The 20,299-nt window shown below is 38.0% G+C and overlaps 1 protein-coding gene across 1 annotated transcript in view; it reads left to right on the top strand.

Moving 5' to 3' along the window:
• Positions 1 to 19,791, top strand: part of RNF180 (ring finger protein 180) — an 83,826-nt gene extending 64,035 nt beyond the window's left edge. Inside the window, exon 7 of the mRNA XM_082075192.1 lies at positions 16,577 to 19,791. Coding sequence (XP_081931318.1) covers positions 16,577 to 16,776 — 200 coding nt within the window. The 3' untranslated portion in view covers positions 16,777 to 19,791. The remainder of the gene's footprint in view (positions 1 to 16,576) is intronic.
• Positions 19,792 to 20,299: the final 508 nt, after the last annotated feature.

The following is a 20,299-nucleotide window of genomic DNA, read 5'->3' as shown; positions in this document are numbered from 1 at the left end:
TTGACTTCTGCATCATTCAGGGCTTGCGAGAAAACAGTGTTTTCAATGCCTGTTAATATCAGTGGAAATTCCCACCACCTCTGTAGACAATCTGCCATGCCCTTTTATGTAATCAGTCTAGAGAGAAAAGGGTATGCAATTTCCTACCTATCTTAAAACAAAACACAGGCACACACACAAAAAAACCAGCACAACAACAACAAAAAAAAAAAACAAACAGAAATGTCACGAAACCTTTTACCTGTTGATACATTTTTGTATCTCTCTGTCTTTAAAATTGGCATACAACACTTTAAAATACGTTTTCTTGATTTGAGGTTCTTGTTATAGTGCTTTTAGTTAGGCAATAAAGGAAGCATGATAACAGCTGTGAAAATTTACAGCTATAGAATTACCTCAACTAGATTTTAAGTACATACTTCTCTGTTTAAAAAGAAGAAAAAAGTGATACTGGTTTTCAGGTTTCTGATGTTGTGATCTACTGAGAAGAGAAACAAGATAGGTGTTACTGAAAATAGAAGGTGCAGCATTGATTTTAGCTGTAAAGAGAAATGCTGGAGTATAAGATGTCTCTCAGAATAACCCTTATATTGAGCTGTTTTTCCCAAGTCATACTATTCCATTTTTCTTGCAGTTAATTTCCTTACTTCCTCATTTATTTGTTTTAAGTTGTTTATTCCTTTGTCAGACTACTCAAGACTGCAGTTGTGAGACCATGCAATGCTTCATCTCCAGAAGGTTTTCTTTTTTTTAGCCAGGGTTCAGCAGACTCTTCAGTATAGCTTGTTGAATCACAAAAAGCTAATTTGCACACATGCATTTCTCACAAGATGCTTTTACAGTCTGAAGTCTTCACAGTAAGTGAATTTTCTGTCTCAGGGAGACACACACATTACTGAAAGTGTTGTCTTTGAGCATCTGTTATGCCTACAGTACACCAAGACGGAAAACACAGAATCCAAGCACTGCTGGTTGATTGTGTCTTAGGTCAGCTGCACTGGTGGCAACTGTGTCATTTTGCTGATTTGTCGGCACTTGGACCCTAACACTAGCACTCATTTTCCTTGCCCACAAGTCCTTTCAGTTCAAACACGTCACTGGTAAGAAACACAAGAATGATTTTGTGATTCCAAGGTCCCATGTGGATCCCACAGAGCAGCTGTGCTTGGGCTGGCCTTCAAGCCTTCTCTTCTACACCTCACCAAGCAGAAGTGAGTCTGAAAGAAAAACAAAACGAAATGCAGGTGGAAATTTAAGATACAAACATCAGTGCCACAGAAATGTCTAAAGCTTCAGCCCTGTTAGCACTGCTACTTTCTGTCCCTGTTTCGCAACAGCGTTAGTACAAACCATCATGTAAGTATTGATAGCAGTGTTTATCTTTTAAGCTGTTTTGCAGAGGCTGTTCTTTAGAGACTTCTTCAGAGACACAGTCCCATTGGACAAGGTATTTCATAGCCTTTTCCTGGTACTGAAAACTGCATCCAGAGCTAGCCTGTGTAGGACAGTGGTATACCTGTCAGAAATTATGGCTTCTCAGTCATCTCTGCTGGTTCTAGCTAATCTGCATGTGTCATCAGGATTGCTTATTTCCACTTAACTATGATTTTATAAGACTGCTGTACCAGGGATATTGATAGCTATAATTATGCAACCACAAGGATTGTGATAGAATGGCCATGGCAAAAAGGCTTACTGTAGCCTTTCCCCATATATTTCTTGACATGTCCCTGAATGGATCTAAGATTGGCACCTTCAGTTCTGCATAGGGAACCAAGTGTTCATATTGGCCAGTAAGACAAACCAAGAACATTTTAGACCTCTTACACAGCCATGGTCCCACAGCTGTACTGGAGGGAACCAAATGAATGTGTAGGGGAATTAAACGTATCATGCTTGGCATTCAGAAGCTTAAAAATTCCAAGTCTTTTAAGAAAGTTCTTTTCTGAAAATGCTCAAAAAAAACTAGGTGAGTTCAGGACAAGAAAGGCCTCTCATCCATCAATAGCTGGTTAAAAGATACCAAAGGATAAAAATAAATGATTCATTTTTGTCACTGGAGGGACATTAGCTGTCTGGTCCTAGATGGGTATGTGGTACAGTTTGTACTATCCAGCATGTCTATTACTGGAAATGGAGGTGATAACATTTGCTTACAGTACTGAAATATTCAGGATAATAAAAATAAAAGCCAAGTGCAAGCAGTGGCAGAAGACTCTTATGATACTGAGTAATTTTCAGCAACATTTACATTGTTTTCCTTTCATTGCAAAAGGAAGTAGTAAACTGGAAGGATACAGAGAAGATAAATAAGAATGTCAGTTTTAAATTGCTTCCTGATGAGGAATATGTAAATGGACTAGAATGCTTCAGCCAAAACAAGAGATGACTGAAGAGGGAGAATGATAGAGGTAATTAAAATCATGAGAGGCATGACAGAATTGAATGGGCTGCTATTATTCAGTGTCTCAGAATAAAACAACTAGAGGACATCAAATAGAATTATCATTACCCCAGACCATGGGTTCAAATAATAGCAGATTCTTGGAAAAAAAAATGCAGTAAAGGGTATTAAGCTCAAAGAAACTGTATTTGCATGTGAAGATCTTTGATCTGCAAGTCCCTGGGAGCTGAGAGAGAATAAGAGGAAAGCATTGCAATTTCCCTGTTCTTACCTTCTTTCCTCACTATTCACCAATTCCTCATTGTTTGACCTTGTCAGATAAAGAATGATACGATAGAAGGACCTCTAGTCTACTCTTAGTATGCCTGTTCTTATAAAATATCCTACAATTTTATGACAATTATGTCTTCAGTTACAATTTTAACTTAGGCATCATCAAAGGATTTTATGTATTTATCAAATAAGGTCACGTATTTATTATTTGCTCTCTGAAGACAAATGAGAACAATACATGATCCTAGTTAAACCACCATAGGTAAATTTTGCATTACTAGCTTTTCGAAGTGGTAGTCTTTCTTCACAGAATCTGTTGAGAGCATAAAATATGTCTTCGTCTTTGTTTTTCAAGTTTGTGTAAGATTCTGCTGAGACTAGTTCAAGTTGTGGTGGGACTCAGTGGACAAAAGGAAGCAAGGATGCCTTCTGTCTCCATCACTGGCAGGAATTAGCGAGTATATTTCTATGCATTTTAGTGGAATGGGGAATTATGCTTGCCAGCTATGCCAAGTAGAATGGCAAAAATATTGTGGCCACTTAGCAATGACCAGTAAAATTGGTTATATTCCTAATTAGCTGTGAACTAATTAAGTTTAGCAAAGGTTATGTCAGACATGCTTCCCCAACACACTCCCCCAGTCTGGTTGGCAATGAAATATAGTGCATGGGAGAGTAGTTTGTACTCAAGTATCTCCTAAAAAGTCTCAACTCTGCTGGTGTAAACATGTCTTACTTGCAAGTTAAGTTTGCCTGGTGTTCACTCCTTTGATTGGATGCCTCATAAAAATTCCATTTACTGTAAGAATAACAAAGAATTTTTGGCTGAGAATGGGTTGTAGAGATACCACATCTCTTCATCACTATCAATGAGTTAACAGAGAAGAAGGTAGGATGAGCACATACCTTGCTTTCTGTTTCATGTATCTGCACCAGTGACACAAATAGATCCACACCATTCCAAAATTTGGACATGAACACAGTTCAGTTTGGTCTTGGAGCACTTACTGTGTAGAAAATTGCTAAGATTTCTGGAGGAATATGGTACTTGCATAGAGTAATTATAAAAAGTGAGGTGGCATTTTTGGGGCAAGGCAGAGTTTTAGAGACCCCTAAAAGTGAAAACAAAAGCTGAAATTTGAGTTTGATGAAGGACAAAAGAGGAAAGAGAATAGCACTCAAGTTGACAGGTAAGAATAATAAGCACAAAAAGGTGATCATATTTTCATTATATCAGAGCCAGATTAAGCATACCTTCTCAAAGACGCAAGAGATGAACAAGCAGCAGAATAAAGTGAGGTTATCTCAGAGATATCTTAGCTGAGTAGATAAACATGGATGTTTGAAATTATGTCAGAAGAAGTCCGAGATAACCATCATTACACTTATAATGATGGATTAAAGGAAGGATTTTTTTTAACAGTTTGTAAACATATTTTTTAATTGTAAATAGCTTCTTTCTTGATAATATTTTGGGCAACTTTTCTTTCTTAAATTTTTTTTAAATTTTCTGTTGAACATGTATGAAGGCTTTGCCAGACAGCTCTTTCCGTAGAACATTGTTCAGCTTCCTAAAAAGTGGTTAAATATTGTCGGCATCAGAAGACTTTAAGTTCAGAAAAACTATGCCAGCTTTCTCAAGATACAGTCTTGTGCTTTGTATTTTTCATTCTCTGGAGGAATTAATATTTCTTTTGTTTGCCTAGATGGGAAGTCAGAATTTTTTGGGTTGACTTAAGCTAAAGCTGAATATGAATGTGTTCAAAGACAATGACATGGCCCCAAGATAGGTCATTTACCAGTTTCTCTGCAGGAATTATGGGAGGCATGTGGCCAAACAGTTAGGTTGGCAAATAAACTAAATAATACTTTGTGTACACAGCTTTGTCTTACAGAGGGATGTGGTTAGGCCCTGACATGCCCATCTTGTGTATTCCCTCTGACCTGTGCTGTCAGACTGACCATGTCTTAAGACAAGTAGAGCCAATCCATTAATTTATTTTTAAGAAAGTATTTGCATTACATTAATGCCTTAAGCACTGAAAGACTCATGGACAGCAGTATATGACAATACTCTGTAAAGTTTTTGTTAAAGGATCTTTAGTATTACATTAATAGGTTTTTAACAAAATATAGCAATCATGCAAGTCAGGAAATAAGAATTGAAAAAGAATTGAGCAATTTGTCAAGTAGCATACACACTAGAGACAAGCATCAGTATTCCATCCTTTTTAAAGCTATTTTATACTTATTCAGTCATCTTGACGTATTATATTAAGCCTACCTCTAATTGTCAATAGCTTTTGCCTCTACATAATTTGTATGGTAGCACTCTGAACAAATGGAGCCTGAAAGAATATAAGTAGTTAGGAAGGACTTTTAGGGAGGAGTTCTAGGGAAGAATGAAAATAGAGAGATGTGATGCCATTACAGCAGTAGGATACAAACAGAGGAAGGCTCTTGTTATGATAATTTAGCAAAAGTTGCTGACAGCTGAAATATAGTATTTGATCAGCTGGGAAGATAATAAACATAAAGAAAACATAAACTTGCGACATGATTTTTAGAAATGATCAGTGATAAAAAGTAGGAACAACAGAAGAAGGTGATGATGAGGAGAGTTCAAGACCATGATGACCAAGAGATTTAATGAAGAGATAGTGGAAGACAGATGGAAAATAGATAAAAAATTAATAAGACAATTCATAGAGTTACAATATTCTGAATACTTTTAAAAATATTTTTTTCATATAGATTAGTGGTACACACACCATGGAAAATTAAATACTGAAGGTTGCTGTTTGAGATTCGTTGTCTGCACTGTTACGGCAAGGAGAGAAGCTGACCACAAGTTAAATTCACTGTTAAGATACAGTTTAACTACATGCAATTGAGAACAAAAGTGATTACAAACTCCCATCTTAAGGGCAAATATATGAAAATTACCATAACTATATGCATGACATCAATATACATGCAACAAACTTACCTTTAAAATTAAAGGAAGACATTTTATGATCTAGAATGTGTGCAAACTGTTCTTTTGGATCCTTGACATGGTTTCACAGGGAGACCATGCAGCTTCATTTCTTACTATCGGTCATCAGAACGGTATGGAGTGCAGGCAGAACAGGTATGGTGAAGGAGAGGGCAGTCTAACAAATCCAATGTTTCATTTATTCACAGAGTTACTTTGCACCCAGAAAAACAAAGACATGCATTTCAGTTACTGTATGCTATTTTTTTTTCATCTTTGTATTATTTTTATTTCGTCACCCTTAATTGAATTTTGAAATAAAGTGGTTTTAGAATAGGAGAGTAGGTTTTGCTATAAATTATTTTAAAAAGCTTTTATGTGATGTCCTGCCTGTTTGGTACTTAGTGTGTTATAGTTTAGGGGAAGAAAGAAAAAGCAAATAAATAGTGTACTTGGTTACTTAAAAAAAAAAAGTGATTGCATACTGCCTATCAAAATTCCTTTCAGGGCTTCCACAGTCAAATGACTTTTCCATTGTGCGATCTGAGATCAATTACTCCTGATTTAGCATGCACCCCAACACTTAAACTAGCCAATTAGCTTGTATTTGTGAGTATTGATAATTATAGAATAATCACAGATGTTTGGACAGAGTGTGTTTTCTAAACTCATTCTGCCCTCCCACAGTCCTCTTGCTTCTTGATTCATTTACTTCCAGGGAATTAAACAACCCAAGACAGAAAACACAAGGACTTCTAGCTTTGTTTTGAGTTTATGAGAGGAACTGGGCACAGTAGTCATTGAATATTTCTCATAAAACTGCTAATCAGCATTCATATTTAATAAATTAGCAAAAATGTTAGTTATGCAAAATGCTTAGTGTAAAATGTGTATGCGTGACTTTAGTGTGGTTTTATGGATTTTTTCATTCATTTTTAAAGCTTGTTCTCTTTTCCAATAACCTGATTGTTTGGTAAGATATACTAGCTAGCTTTATGGTTTGTGTTTTAATTGGTAAGAGCTGGATTATTAGTCTATAAAATAGCAAGAGATAATTACCTTCAGAAATTTTATGTGGTTATTTACTTAATATTCAGAATATCATTGTTAATTTGTGGCAAATACACTATATTTAAGTCTTGGAATTCAAATTAATGGAAGGAACATGTAGAAAACTTGAACTATAAATAAACCTTACTGGACAACAGGATGACCATGAGCCAGCACTGTGCCCTTGTGGCCAGGAAGGCCAATGGCATCCTGGGGTGTATTAGAAGGGGGGTGGTTAGTAGATCGAGAGAGGTCCTCCTTCCCCTCTACTCTGCCCTGGTGAGACCACATCTGGAATATTGTGTCCAGTTCTGGGCCCCTCAGTTCAAGAAGGACAGGAAACTGCTGGAGAGGGTCCAGCGTAGGGCAACCAAGATGATTAAGGGGGTGGAGCACCTCCCTTATGAAGAAAGGCTGAGGGAGCTGGGTCTCTTTAGTTTGGAGAAGAGGAGACTAAGGGGGGACCTTATTAATGTTTATAAATATATAAAGGGTGAGTGCCATGGGGATGGAGCCAGGCTCTTCTCGGTGGCAAACAATGATAGGACAAGGGGTAATGGGATCAAGCTGGAACACAAGAGGTTCCACTTAAATTTGAGAAGAAACTTCTTCTCAGTGAGGGTGACAGAGCACTGGAACAGGCTGCCCAGGGAAGTGGTGGAGTCTCCTTCTCTGGAGACATTCAAAACCCGCCTGGACATGTTCCTGTGCGACCTCACCTAGGTGTTCCTGCTCCAGCAGGGGGATTGGACTAGATGATCTTTTGAGGTCCCTTCCAATCCCAAACATACTGTGATACTGTGATACTGTGAAATCCAGTTACCTATTTTTGAATGGAAGAAGTATAATCTTCATTTCCTATCCAGAGTAAAACTGTCAGATCTCTTTGTTAAGTGTAAATATTTGTAATTTTGATTGAATGAAATTTGAGGGAAAAAAAGTGAGAAGTTGCCTCCTCTCTGTCCTGAAGGCCTGAGGGGTGTTAATTGCCATGATTAACAATTGGTTACATACTTTTGTAGAAAAAGTCAGAGAACAGCTACAGAATAAAAGGAATAGAATATGTATTGTTTGGGGTTTTTTTCTTCTTTTAATTGCTAAGTGATTTAGGGTTCATTTGTGTATATTCTCTTACCAGAACCATCTAGGGTTTATAAAGTTTTAAGATAGTAGACATGATACTTAAAGTCCCAATAGTTATGTTAATATGAATGAGCAAAAATAATTATCTGTCTGGTCATCAATTCTGTAGGACTGAAGTTTTTATAAGCTTTTTGTTTCGACAGATGAAATGTATGTCAGTTATTGACATTACCACATTTGGGGATTTCTGCATAGTTTTGTCCATAGTGTGATGTTCTTGTATGTCAAATGACATACAAGTCACAAAACAAAAAGCTGATTGTAACAGTGGAGAGCAGTGGTTTCTAACAACTCTGCCTTATAAAATGGAATTCCCCTTATGCAATCAAATCTTATGTCCCATATAAAGGGCTTCAGAAAACATTTTTTTCACATTTTCACACTAATCAGTTGCTTTTCTAGACTCTTTGTTAACAGTGTTCTTTGACATTTTGAAAAGCAGTTGCCGTTTATTCCGCACTAAATTGCCTGTATACTGTTGATTTGCTCATATACAGGACTCTGCATTGCGTGCACACTGAGTTCAATAAATCACATTTTATGCATGTGCAAATAACTGCTTACACACAATTTATGCCTCTGAAACTGTTGCAGATTTTAACATATAAACCAAAAGCCCTGCAAAAAGCCTCAACTAGTAAGACAGACATCACAGTGAATAGAAAAATGTTTTCAGATAGGATTATGTTCAGCTTAAGTACATTTTCCATCCAGGTTTTCTAAAGCCCAACTGCTAGCAGAAAGTAGGACTTGGATTTTGGGGATGGAAAAGGAATGGAGACATGTTTGGGCCATCATGTAAGTTTAGTCACACATGGTTATAAGGTGTTGACAGCCAGTGGGAACCCATGCGTGAAATCAGAGGAGCAAGAACAGAGACATATTCAAAGAAAGCAGAGACAAAGTGAGAGAAGGGTAGGAGCAGGATACTGAGGGAGCATTGGGAAGATGATTGGACTTTGCAGTGAGAAAGACCTTGAAAGGTGATGGTAGAAGTTTTAGCATGGGAAAGCTGGAGGCTCTGGTGTGCATCCTGGGGCAAGAGGAGTTTGGAATTTGAGGGCTCTCTCTAAAAGAAAAATGAGACTGACTTCTGAGGCTATAGGTGTGTGGAGCTGAAATATTTGAGACAGGAGCATAGGAAGCTTCAAGTTTTTCATGCCAGAAGAGGAGAAAAAATAAAACTCTGGATCTGAGAAGGATGGTGATTGGATTGAGTAGCTGTGGTTTGGAGAAGGAACTAGATGCTTTGAGGACTTGAATTTGGTGGAGGGATTGAGACTGAGTTAGAGCTTGGGACACGTTTGCAGGCATTCATGCAGGATAAGTGCCATCGTTTCATGAACCTCTCTAGCAATATATGCCTTTTTCTTTGTTGGAAATACAGAACTCATAGCGCATTATCACTGGTAAATCTTGCAACTTAGCTATTATATTAGTGTAACCAGAATATGATGCCATATGATGTGCAAATGGGAGAAGGCTGGTGTTTATGCAGGAAGCTCAGGATGATATCTCATTTGTAAAAGCAGTATAAAATCATTGCATCCTTGAAAAAAGTACAGAATGCTGGTAAATTTTGTCCCATTTCTCCAAGCTGTCATCAGGTCTGAAGAGAACAACAAATTGGAGGACAGGCTGACAGGCTCAGTGGCAGGGCTGCCATTCAGAGGGCCATAAACAGGCTGGAGAAATGGGCTGAAAGGAACCTTGTGAAATTCAACAAGGACAAATGCTGAGTCCTGCACTTGGGAAGGAAGAGCACCTGGCAGTGAGCCCAGTTGGGCACTGACAGCCTGGGAGCAGCTCTCTGGAAAGGGCCTGGGTGTGCTGATGGAGAGCAAGCTGTGCATGGGCTGGCAGCATGCCCTGGCAGCAAAGCAAGCCAACAGCATCCTGGGCTGTATGAACAGGAGCAGGATGTATGAACAGCAGTAGGTGAGGGAAGCTTTTATCCCCTGCTACTCGGCAGACCACATTTAGAATACTACGATTTTGCGCCCATCCCCACCAATATAACAAAGAAGGGAGTAAATTGGGGCAGGTTTAGTGGAGGGACATCAAGATGCTCAGGGGCCTGGGACACCTGACCTGTGAGGAGACGCTGAGGGAACTGGCTTGTTCAGTCTGGAGATGGGTTGGCTTTCAGGAGGATCTCCAGGTGACCTTACCATGCCTACAGGGAGACTACGAAGAGGACAGATTAGCTGTTCACAGTGGTGCATGGCAGGAGGATGAGTAATAATGGATATGAGAGGTTCAAACTGCAAATAAGAAAAACTCTGTCACTGTGAGGACAGTCAAATGGTGGAGCAGTTGCCCACAGAGGCTATGCAATCTCCATAATAATATTCACTATGATGGGCTGTGAATTAGCTGTTGCCACTTAAGAGATCTTGGTAATACCGTGATTTGCTTTCTGAAAACATTCAATGTACAGCCATAGTCAAAAGATATGCAGGAATTAATAGAGTCATAACACAATGGAAAACATTATGTCATTGTCTAGATTTGTGGTGATCCCACATCTCCAGTTTTGCATATAATTTTAGATTACATCATCTCAAGGAAGGATGAAGCAGGGTGAAGCATAATGCAGAAAGGTCAAGTTATGGAAGCTTTTCCAGACAAAGAAAATTTACAACTTTTTCTTTTGGAAAGGATATTACAGAAAACAGATACAAGAGGTCTGTAAAATTATGAGTGGCATAAAGATGTTTTAGGAAAGATTGTTCATTGTCTCTCAGAAGCATTATTACATTCACAATTATATCAGCCATAATAGATAGGGCAAAACAATTGACACTGAGGGCCAGATATCCACATTTGCATTTTAGAGAACAGTGGCAACTTACTTCCAATCCCAAGAGCTGGATGCCCATTAGTGGTCAGAGCATATTACTGGAACACATCAGAGTTCTTGGAGCTCATGTCTGGTTAGTTTCACCTGAAAGGAAATAAATTTATTTGCTCTAAGACTATTCCACCAAGGGACACAAAGTGCAGTAAGTGGGGGCGATACGAGATCTGGTTCAGAAGTATGCAGGGACACATATAGGGAAAGAAAGTCCTATCAATGACATTTTAACACATTGTTCTGAGCACAGTTTCCAAAGCACTGGCATCCTAAGGTGCTGGTTGCTGCAAGAGCACATATGGGAAGGTGTCAGTCTATACTTGCCTTTTTTCCTATAGTCTTTCAGTAGCTCTATCTAACTGCTGCACCTCATAATCAGAAAGAGGAGACTGAATCAAAATGATCTTGATACATCTGATTGAGAATAAATGTTCTTAGGTAATTTATTTTTACATGAACACTTAAAATGTAAGTGTTTGTTATAGCTTGCATCTTATTCATTTGGGCACATTTTTAGAGTGCAATTTGCCATCTCGTATCTTATATCCTTTAGTCATAGCAAAATGAGGTCAGTCAGTTTACAAAATGGGGAGAACATTTTAAATAGTTTGTAGTCTTATTTGAGTATTTCTAGTACCTCAAAAAGAGGTTGCAAAAACTTTGGCAGGGACACATGCAAGAGATGTGCCTATTGATGCTGTGGTGAAAATCCTGATTTGCATGCTTTGGTGAGTACAAAAGTGTGAATTGCACAGAACATTGTTTTTGTTATCTAGTAGCAGGTTTCCACTAACAGTCTGCCAGACTCTGCTGGCACTGTCTATGCATATTCATGTGATTTGAGAGGAAATTCTTGTTCAGAGTATAGCAATAGAGGCATGCACCAAAAAGTTAAGTAAAATTTGTGTTTTAACAAATACACGCCTGTGTAGAAATTATTTAGGGACTATACTCATCAAATAAGATACAGTTTATTTTTTAAAAAGGAGCGAATACAGTAGAAGTGATTTGAAGCTCCCTCAGTTCTTCTGCTTCATAATTCAAATCCCTACTCCATGTAGCTGTACAGTTTCTGAGAAACTCTACAGCTCTCAGTTTCTATCTTCAGGGGGCTAAAACCAGACACAGAGACATGGCTTATTTCCACTCTAGCTGTAGAGACAGAGATATGAAGGTATTTTTCCTGTCAGAATTTATTGAAGACAGTAGTCATAGTATAGATCACAGAGCCCGCAGTAACCTTTGTGCATGATGTTAAGGAAGCTTCTTTTCTCTGTGATTCGCAACCAGAGACTCGGGATGAATTACAGAACGTATTATTAAATAAATAACTTCTTTGCAAGGCACAGCATAGAGAGCAGCTCAAGCTGGGTGCCTCCAGAAGGGGAACCCTGAGCAAAAAAACCCTGGGAAATTATACCCATACAATCTAAGCTTCCCAATCATCTGCATCAGTTTGGGCCGAATGCAAAATTGGAGCCTGGGGTCTCCTGTTCTTCATTGGGTCCCTTCATTTTTGTCAGGTGGCCTATTTCTTATCTTTGTGCGTAGTTTTTTGTCTTTGACAAACCCAACTCGATGTCAGTCAATTCTGTCCTTCAGTTGCTAATTTGCATCTGCAGCTGGGGAGAAAAATAAGTCCTTGGCAATAACCTAAACATTCTTCTGTTTCTCATCTTCTTTTAGACGCACCGTTCCATTCTTTTACCTGTCTCTAGGGATGTAGCTCCTTCTGACAATCAAAAGCTCCATTATTTTCTTCCGTGAACAAGTTCTGGGCTCTCTTTTTGCTTAACGAGGCAGAAAGTTCAGAAGTTCACGGCTGGTGGCTTAAGCAAACTTAGTTACTTATGCTAAGTGAGTTCTATATAAGAAGTTTCTAAACAAGTTCTATTAAGAAGCAGTATGCCAAATAATTCAATAAGGTAAGGCAGGCTGTTCCCTAACCATAATTATATAGGGTTTCTAAATCTGATCCTTGGTTTCAGTACTCTACACAAGTTTATTTCATAATACACTAAAGAAACAGTTCTTCTTTGTTAACATCTGTTAAGTCCTAGAACTCCATTTACAAAACAGTTGTACTATTGACATTTTCAGCTGAAGGTTAATCAATTTATGGATGGTAAATGTCACGGAGGCACCCCGAGGTTAGTTTAAGGGACAATAGGGTCCAAAACAACTTTTATTAAACCGGGGAGAAACAGGGTTTTAGCACTCCAAAAGTGACTTAAATACAGGTTCGGATATCAGTTGAGGAAAGTTATTAAGGGGCAGCAACTAATACAACAGGTGGTCCACAGTGTGCATGCACGTGGCTTCACCCAAAACAATGCCGGAGCCGTCCCTGAGCCCCGGAGAAGTACACACTTGCCTGAACACAGTGTGGGATTATTTTAGAGAGATACACGTACTCGTAGCGAGTACGGGAAGTGTACACTCGTGATTCTGCAAGGGTAGATTTATAATACACTCACAATCCTGCGAGGGTTATTTTACTTACATGTGCAAATGTGCACGGAATATTACACGTGCTTATGTGGAAGCACGGGAGGAAAATACACTCGCGATTGTGTGAGGAAATCATTTATACACATGCTCGTATTGAGCATGGAAAGTCACGCGTGCAAATGTGCACGGAAAGTACACGTGCAAATGTACACAGAAGGAAAATACACCCACGATTATGCGAGGATTAATTTTACACATGCTCATATTGAGCACGGAAAGTTACACGTGCATATGTGCACGGAAAGTATAAATATACTCGCAATCCTGCGAGAAGTTTTACTCACACCCGTGGCAGCAAGGCAAGCGCAGTCTCCATCCCGGGGAGGGGGGCTCTCGGTGGCAGCGTCTTGCTCGTCCTCCGAGAGACCCGCGACAATGGGCGGAGTCTCGACAAGAGTCCCGTTTTTATACTGGCTGATCAGATCTGACTGTAGGCATTCCAGAAGCTTCTCTGCACCCCCACACTGGCTGTGGGTGGCCCTGAAGCCTCCAAACATCCCCCACACTGGCCGCAGGCGCCCAGCGGCTCACTGGCGCCTCGGCACTCCCTTCTCCTAAGGGCCCTGGCCAGGGTGCTCTGGGGCCCAACAAAAGCAGCTGTTAGCCTCAAGTAGCAGAGAGAGAGGGAGATGTGCCTACTCCTTCCATACTGAAGGAGGGAGGGGGAGAGAGGGGGGTTTGCATTCTGCCACAGTAAAAAAGAGACTATTTCAGCAATAGAATTGAAATCTATTCCATATAACTGGCTATCAACTTTCAATAGCTTTACTCATGCTCAGGGAAGCCACAGGGATTACACTTGGTGTATAGGGCTACCAAGTCAAAACTGATGTAGCTACATGTTTGCATGGTTCCCTGCTTACCCTTATTGATCCAAAACCAGCTTTTAGCATTTTGTTTTGTATTTAAGTATAGAAATAAACAAAAATAAAACACAAGTTACAGTCTTGACTAAGACCCTCCAGAGAGGATAATGCACACTAAAATAAATGTGTAAAAAGGCAAAGTGAATGATATAGCATTAGTGGTAAAATCTAATGGCATCTGCAAATTAAATTTAAAAAGTAGAACATAACATAAATCTATTTGACAATAATGTTTAAAAATAGTTAGAAAATAAATTAAGAAAAATGCAGGTTTAAAATTGAGGTAAGTTTTTAAATTAGCATTTTGGCAGAAAGGTATTTAAAGAAGACTAAATTTTTTTAGAAATTTTTTACCAAATTACTAATGTTATTTTTCATTAATTAAAAATACTGTTAAATTAACATGATTTTAACATAATCTCAAGCATAACATAAAAAACAAGGAGGTCTGTATTCTACTTTAAAGAGATCTTTGGCACCTTTAAGCAGATTTTTTAATCAGGTTTTATGCACTTGCATAAAATTTGTGGTATTGTAATCTAAGACACTTTAAAAGTAAATCCTTGGACTTTTTTACTTTTGTTTTTTTTTTTCCCTAGAGCCAGTATAGCGTAATTAGCTGTGGGGCAAATCTTAGCCCAGCTGGTGTCACTGAAAACCATCATAAAACATCATCACTAGCATGAAGATTTCACATATAATCTCCAAAATAAGATAAATAATTTTAGAGATATTCTGATGCATGCAGATCTAGAAAGCTAGTACCTGTATGTGACAAACTAATCCAAATTGCATTAAAGTAAACCATAAAATGAAATGCAGTGATATCATGATGTCTAACCAAGAGTGATTCTCCAAAGAAAGAATTTCTGTATCTCAGTAATAATAAAGCAGTCATTAAATGAACAGGACAATGGGTTTACCTATATATTTTGGAGTCAGAAGGTCTCTGATAAACTATCTTAAAAAGGATATCAAAGAAATAAAATATTTTTCTTTGGAAGGCATGAAAACAATTGTGCTGTAAAAGTTCTGGGCAAAATATTAATTCAGAAAAAAAATTACAAAGAAACAGTCAATATCCACCACTGAAAAGGAAAAATATTGAAATTCTAGAAAAGTTCTGTATTAGGACCCTTTTAAAAAATATATTTCTCAATTATCTTGAATAAGGTCTGTGAATGTTAAAATGAAAATTACTGGTGTGTGAAAACCAATTATACACAATTGTTTATACTAGTCAAAAACAGAAGACTGAGGAACTTCAGGAAGGTTTAATTAAGCTGGACAAGAAGCAGCACAGTAGTAGATTAAAACTGAGAAATGCACGCTGAGGCACACTGGTGTGCAGTGGTGTACACTGAAGGGGACACTTCATACCCACCTTGAGATTCCAAGAAACGTGATGTCAGTGCAGAGGATAAGAGCCTGGGCAGCTCAGCAAAGACCTGTTTTCCAAAAATCAAAGAATGTGTCATAAAGATTGAGATTTACCTGAAAACTGAACGAAAATCCAGACTACTACGACTGCATTTCTTCCTTGTCCTTCATCAGAATGGGACAGATCTTCTGTGTTTGCAGTGCAGCTCCCAGACTTTTCCCTGTGCCACAACCTGTCTATCACAGTTGCACAGACACATCTCTAACCTCTCATCTTGACATTTGCAAGAACTGTGCTCCTTTGGTGCTTCTCTTACTACACAGAGGAGTCAGGGGAGGGATGAAGAGGAAGGACCTTGTGGCAGGACCCCACACTAAGGCCATTCTTGGGGTCACAGGATCTTTACTTCCACTTGAAACTTCCACTTGAAAGGCTGTGTTTGCATCTGTTTATATATTTTTAAGGTAGTATCAGCATACAAACAGTAATTTTAAAACTGAAATTTAACCTGGTATGTTTCACATGGAGACATAGTATTAAAGCAAGGAGAATGTATTTAGAAGAGTGTTTTGAAAATAAAAATTCAAATACTGGAAACAGGAATTAAAATGCATTTGTGCTGTTGAAATATGTGTGTACGCACACAAATGTGTCTTGATTACTGGAGAATTCAGATGAGTAGATTTAGGGAATCCAGAGATTAATAGATCAATAGATTAATCTATTACAGTATATGTAGCCTTTCACTTCTAGATCACTGAAGCAAATTCAGTGGAAGAAGGCACCAAAAGAGAGGTCTGGGTAACATAAGCAGATAGCATTATTTTACTGTAATGGAGAGTGCCAAATCCAAACAGTCAAATGTTTCCATGACATGGAATGCTTCCAGACATGGAAGACGGAGTCACTTTTTAAATCTTTCAAAATAAAATCCACAGAGAGCTTCTTGTCCAACAAAGTGAGGAAGCCTAGCAGTGAGGTGTGAGATTTCCTGCTTCCGTTTGTTATGTAAATAACTGGGGCAGGAGTGTTAACTTTTCTCTTTTTTTTTTTTCTTTAACTCATTCTTACTGCTTTTATAAAGTTTTTTATCTCCTAGTGCCTTTTTCAACAGGTTTTCAAAGACGCTCAGATACTGTAACAAGGAGGCATTTCCCACATGCTGCTCACAGGATGGACTACATGGACTTCGAGGACGATAGCCGTGGATGGCGGTTTGATATGGACATGGTGATAATCTACATTTATTCAGTCAACTGGGTAATAGGATTTATTGTGTTCTGTTTTCTTTGTTATTTCTTTTTCCCTTTTTAGTCTGTAATAGTCACACTTAAAGAAGAGAGCAGTCATGAGAACCACAACATGTACAGAAAAAGTTTGAAGAAGGCAAAATGTTTGCTTGATGTTGCGTTTTTATCAGAGTTGTTATAGACTGCATCAAGGATGCTGTGAGGCTATTTGACACTTCTGCTATGCGTGACAAAGTACTTGAGTTTGGTTCCAAATACAATGTGAAATCCAGATCATACTTAATTCAGTGGAAGCTGTGCCTTGATTTCGGTGGGAATAGGATTTACACCTAATGTATAACATATTACTCAGCTGAAATATGCAGTACTACTTGTTCTTAGGGGAGTTCTGTGAACTACAGCAAAACATGATCCATTGAGTCTTTCTGGGGTTCAGTTTTTAAGTTGACACACATTGTTCACTTACTGCTGCTTCAGTTTCTCATACATAAAACCCATGAAGCTGCTTTCGGGAACACGAGATTGTAAGCACTGCAGTGCTGCACCATGCATTATATAGACATTCATCAGAGCTGTTTCGATGGTGTAATCCAAATTCTGGAAAATTTTGACCACTGATAGACCTGTGCTGTATTCAGTGCCTAAAATTCTGAGCCTGAAAAAAAAAAAAAAAAACACCAAACAAAAAAGAAACAATACTGCATGCTGTGCTGACAGTTCATCTTTTCAGCAAATGGCAATCAGAAGGAAATGAACTAACAATCCCAAGTTCTGCACATTAAAGCGACCGTTTTTGTGCATATTCCCAGAGTAGTGCTGTACCGTTTTTTACCCATCCAGATGAGTGTGTTTGGACCCCACAAGACAGCTAATGGAGGGCAAGCAGCAGGCCTGCTGGCTATGGTGCCATGGGACGCTAACCTCAGTAAATACTGGAGAAAAAAGCATTCTCCAGTTTAAGGAATCAGTTATTAATTAATAATAAATCAATTATTAAATTGCTGTAACAATTTGGGGATACTCTTTAAGTGTGGGCTCACCAGGACTATGTGTTTCTAGGGAGGTCACAAAAGAGGGGACAGTATTTATTTGCACCTTTCATGTGAAACAATTCTAAAGCACTTTATCGTTTTTCTATATATAGACTGCTGAGTTACAGTATCAAACTGCAGCCAGTTCAGCAATCATTCCATACTTGCTGCTTTACACAGTATTTTCAAATGAAAGTGAAGGAGTATCTATTAAATAATAAAAAGGATGTTATTAATAGAAATTTTTACGGGAATCAGGTGCTGAAGAATGGTACAAGGTAGTTCAGGGGCTTACTTTTCAGGTTCAGGAAGGTACAAGGACATTTTTATGTCTAATGGCATGACCCTGCAAAGTACACTGTGGTTTCATCTGGAAAAACATGTGAGTATATTTATGTAGTCCCTCTGGTATCAGGATTTGTGTGGGAGACCCGTGTTTTTTCAGTAGGTGGTGTACTCCCCTGTTCTATCAGAGAACAAGGAGAAATGTGTTGTGGAAGGTGCCATCTGCCAAATGTGATGGAATGGAATGAAATGAATGCAGGGGTTTTATTAAGCATGTGCTTATGCCTCTTTGCTGGAGCAGGGCCATCATGGTCAGCCTCATAGTCTCTAAAATGATCAAGGCTAGAAACTTTCTACTTAATCTGAAAAGCAGCAGTAAATCAGCTACTGATACTTAGTTTTCTTATAGGCTGCATAAAATAATCTCTTTGAGAATATATGTGTGGAATTAAAAATTACAAGTCTAACTGTACTGATTGGGCTAAATAACTTTTACCATTTATTTTTAATATATGCAAATTTAAGGAGATATATTATTTGAAATTCACCATCACCATGTAGCTATGTTTGTGACAGAAATGCATTCTCTGTTATTACAGTATGTCTAATTACTTTGTGTCTGTGTAAAGGTGACTGGCCCTATTACTGATGGCATTAGGTATAATGTTTTGAAAGATTTAAAGTTATAGTAAAGCACTTAGTGATTTTCCCATTTTATATTTATACGAACAAGCCTTTTAAAAGCTAGGGGGTTTAGATCATAGGCTCATGTTTTGCTGCATGCAGCTGTGTAGGTCTGTATGCTCGAATATTAATAATTTTAAACATTTTTCTCATCTCTGCCAGGACTGGGATGCTAACTGCAATTTTTGTTTGTCTTTCTAATCTTGTGAATTTACTGCTCGTATCTCAGCAAAGAGAGAGACTGTTTCACCTGTTAAGCCAAAATTGCTTTCACCTTTTAATCTCGAAAAATACTAAAATAAAAAGATGTCATGAAAAATTAATTTAGCTGACATAGTCTGAAATTCCAGTAATAATGTAATTTAAAATTATTTAACCAGGATATCTGATAAAGCAATATCCTTAAGGAAATATTCCAAAGTATATTGAGACATAAGAAACATAATATAGTTATTAACTAATTAGATGAGAAACAATTACTTATATAATTTTTAATAGCATGTTATCATGATTTTATTCTGAAAAAGGCAACAAAGAAGAGTGAAAATTCCAATGTAATACTGGCCCCTTTTGTACATTTACAGCAAGAATTGTTGACTGAGGGTGGCTACATTTTCCTAAATTTAGAAGGAGTGACAATTTTGCATGGTATTTCTAACTGTGTAGCTCAGCCTTTCTTCAAAACCTAAATAATAAACTGTTTCTTGGGCTATACTGTTTTACTTTATATTGTTTGTTATTAATTCCAGGGGATAATTCATTTTAAATGTTTACAAATGTACATAATGAAGACTAATGCAAGTCGGAGAGACATCCATCATAGGAAAACACCTAAAAGGCATAGAATGGATGTACTGTTTTGTGTCCTTTATTGCTTTTTTGGGAAACATACTTTTGTAAAAATACAATAACAATTTGAAGGCTCAAACCTGGTTTTCCTTGAATTCTGCCTGTAAAATGCTGTTGATATCTGTGGGAGCAAGAGCAGGTCCTTTGAAAGCAATTTTCTGGTTATATTAATCCTGCTCCGCAAGCTTCTCTTTCTTACTTACAACAGTATTAAAATATTTGCAATAAAATTTGAGTCATTTGTAATATTTTGCATTAATTTCACTAGATTTTGCTTGGTGGAATTAAATCTTAATATTTTTTTCAATCAATATTGTATTTGTTATTCTGTCTATTCTGTTTCTGCTTGGGGTGCAGCTAGGGTTAGTTGGACTTTTTACTATTGTGATTAACTCTTTTCATACAACCAGCCTTTTATTTGTTTTGGTACTTTCTGGGAAATGGTCAGCTTTTTGTCAGAAATCATCTTGGAGCAAGGTGTGGATCTTAACACATTCTGATAATGAAGAATACTCAGTGCTGGTGCTGTTAGTCCAGACCAATTAACTGTTGAAGGCGGCAGAAATCCAGGTCACGACTAAGTTTGTCTCTCCACAGGCAAAGGGACTTTGTGCACACTCAGAAGTGTATGAGTTTCTTGCCTTGCCCTGGTTTGTAGCTCTCGTACCTACCAAAGGTCCAGTCATCTTTCTTCCCTCACATAATTAAAGAAGCATTCCCAAGCAGCAGCTGCACAGG

Source organism: Streptopelia decaocto (assembly GCF_964273445.1).
Source record: "Streptopelia decaocto genome assembly, chromosome: Z".
Classification (NCBI taxonomy): domain Eukaryota; kingdom Metazoa; phylum Chordata; class Aves; order Columbiformes; family Columbidae; genus Streptopelia; species Streptopelia decaocto.
The sequence above is the reverse complement of the archived record's forward strand: the minus strand, read 5'-3'. Positions and strand labels throughout refer to the sequence as shown.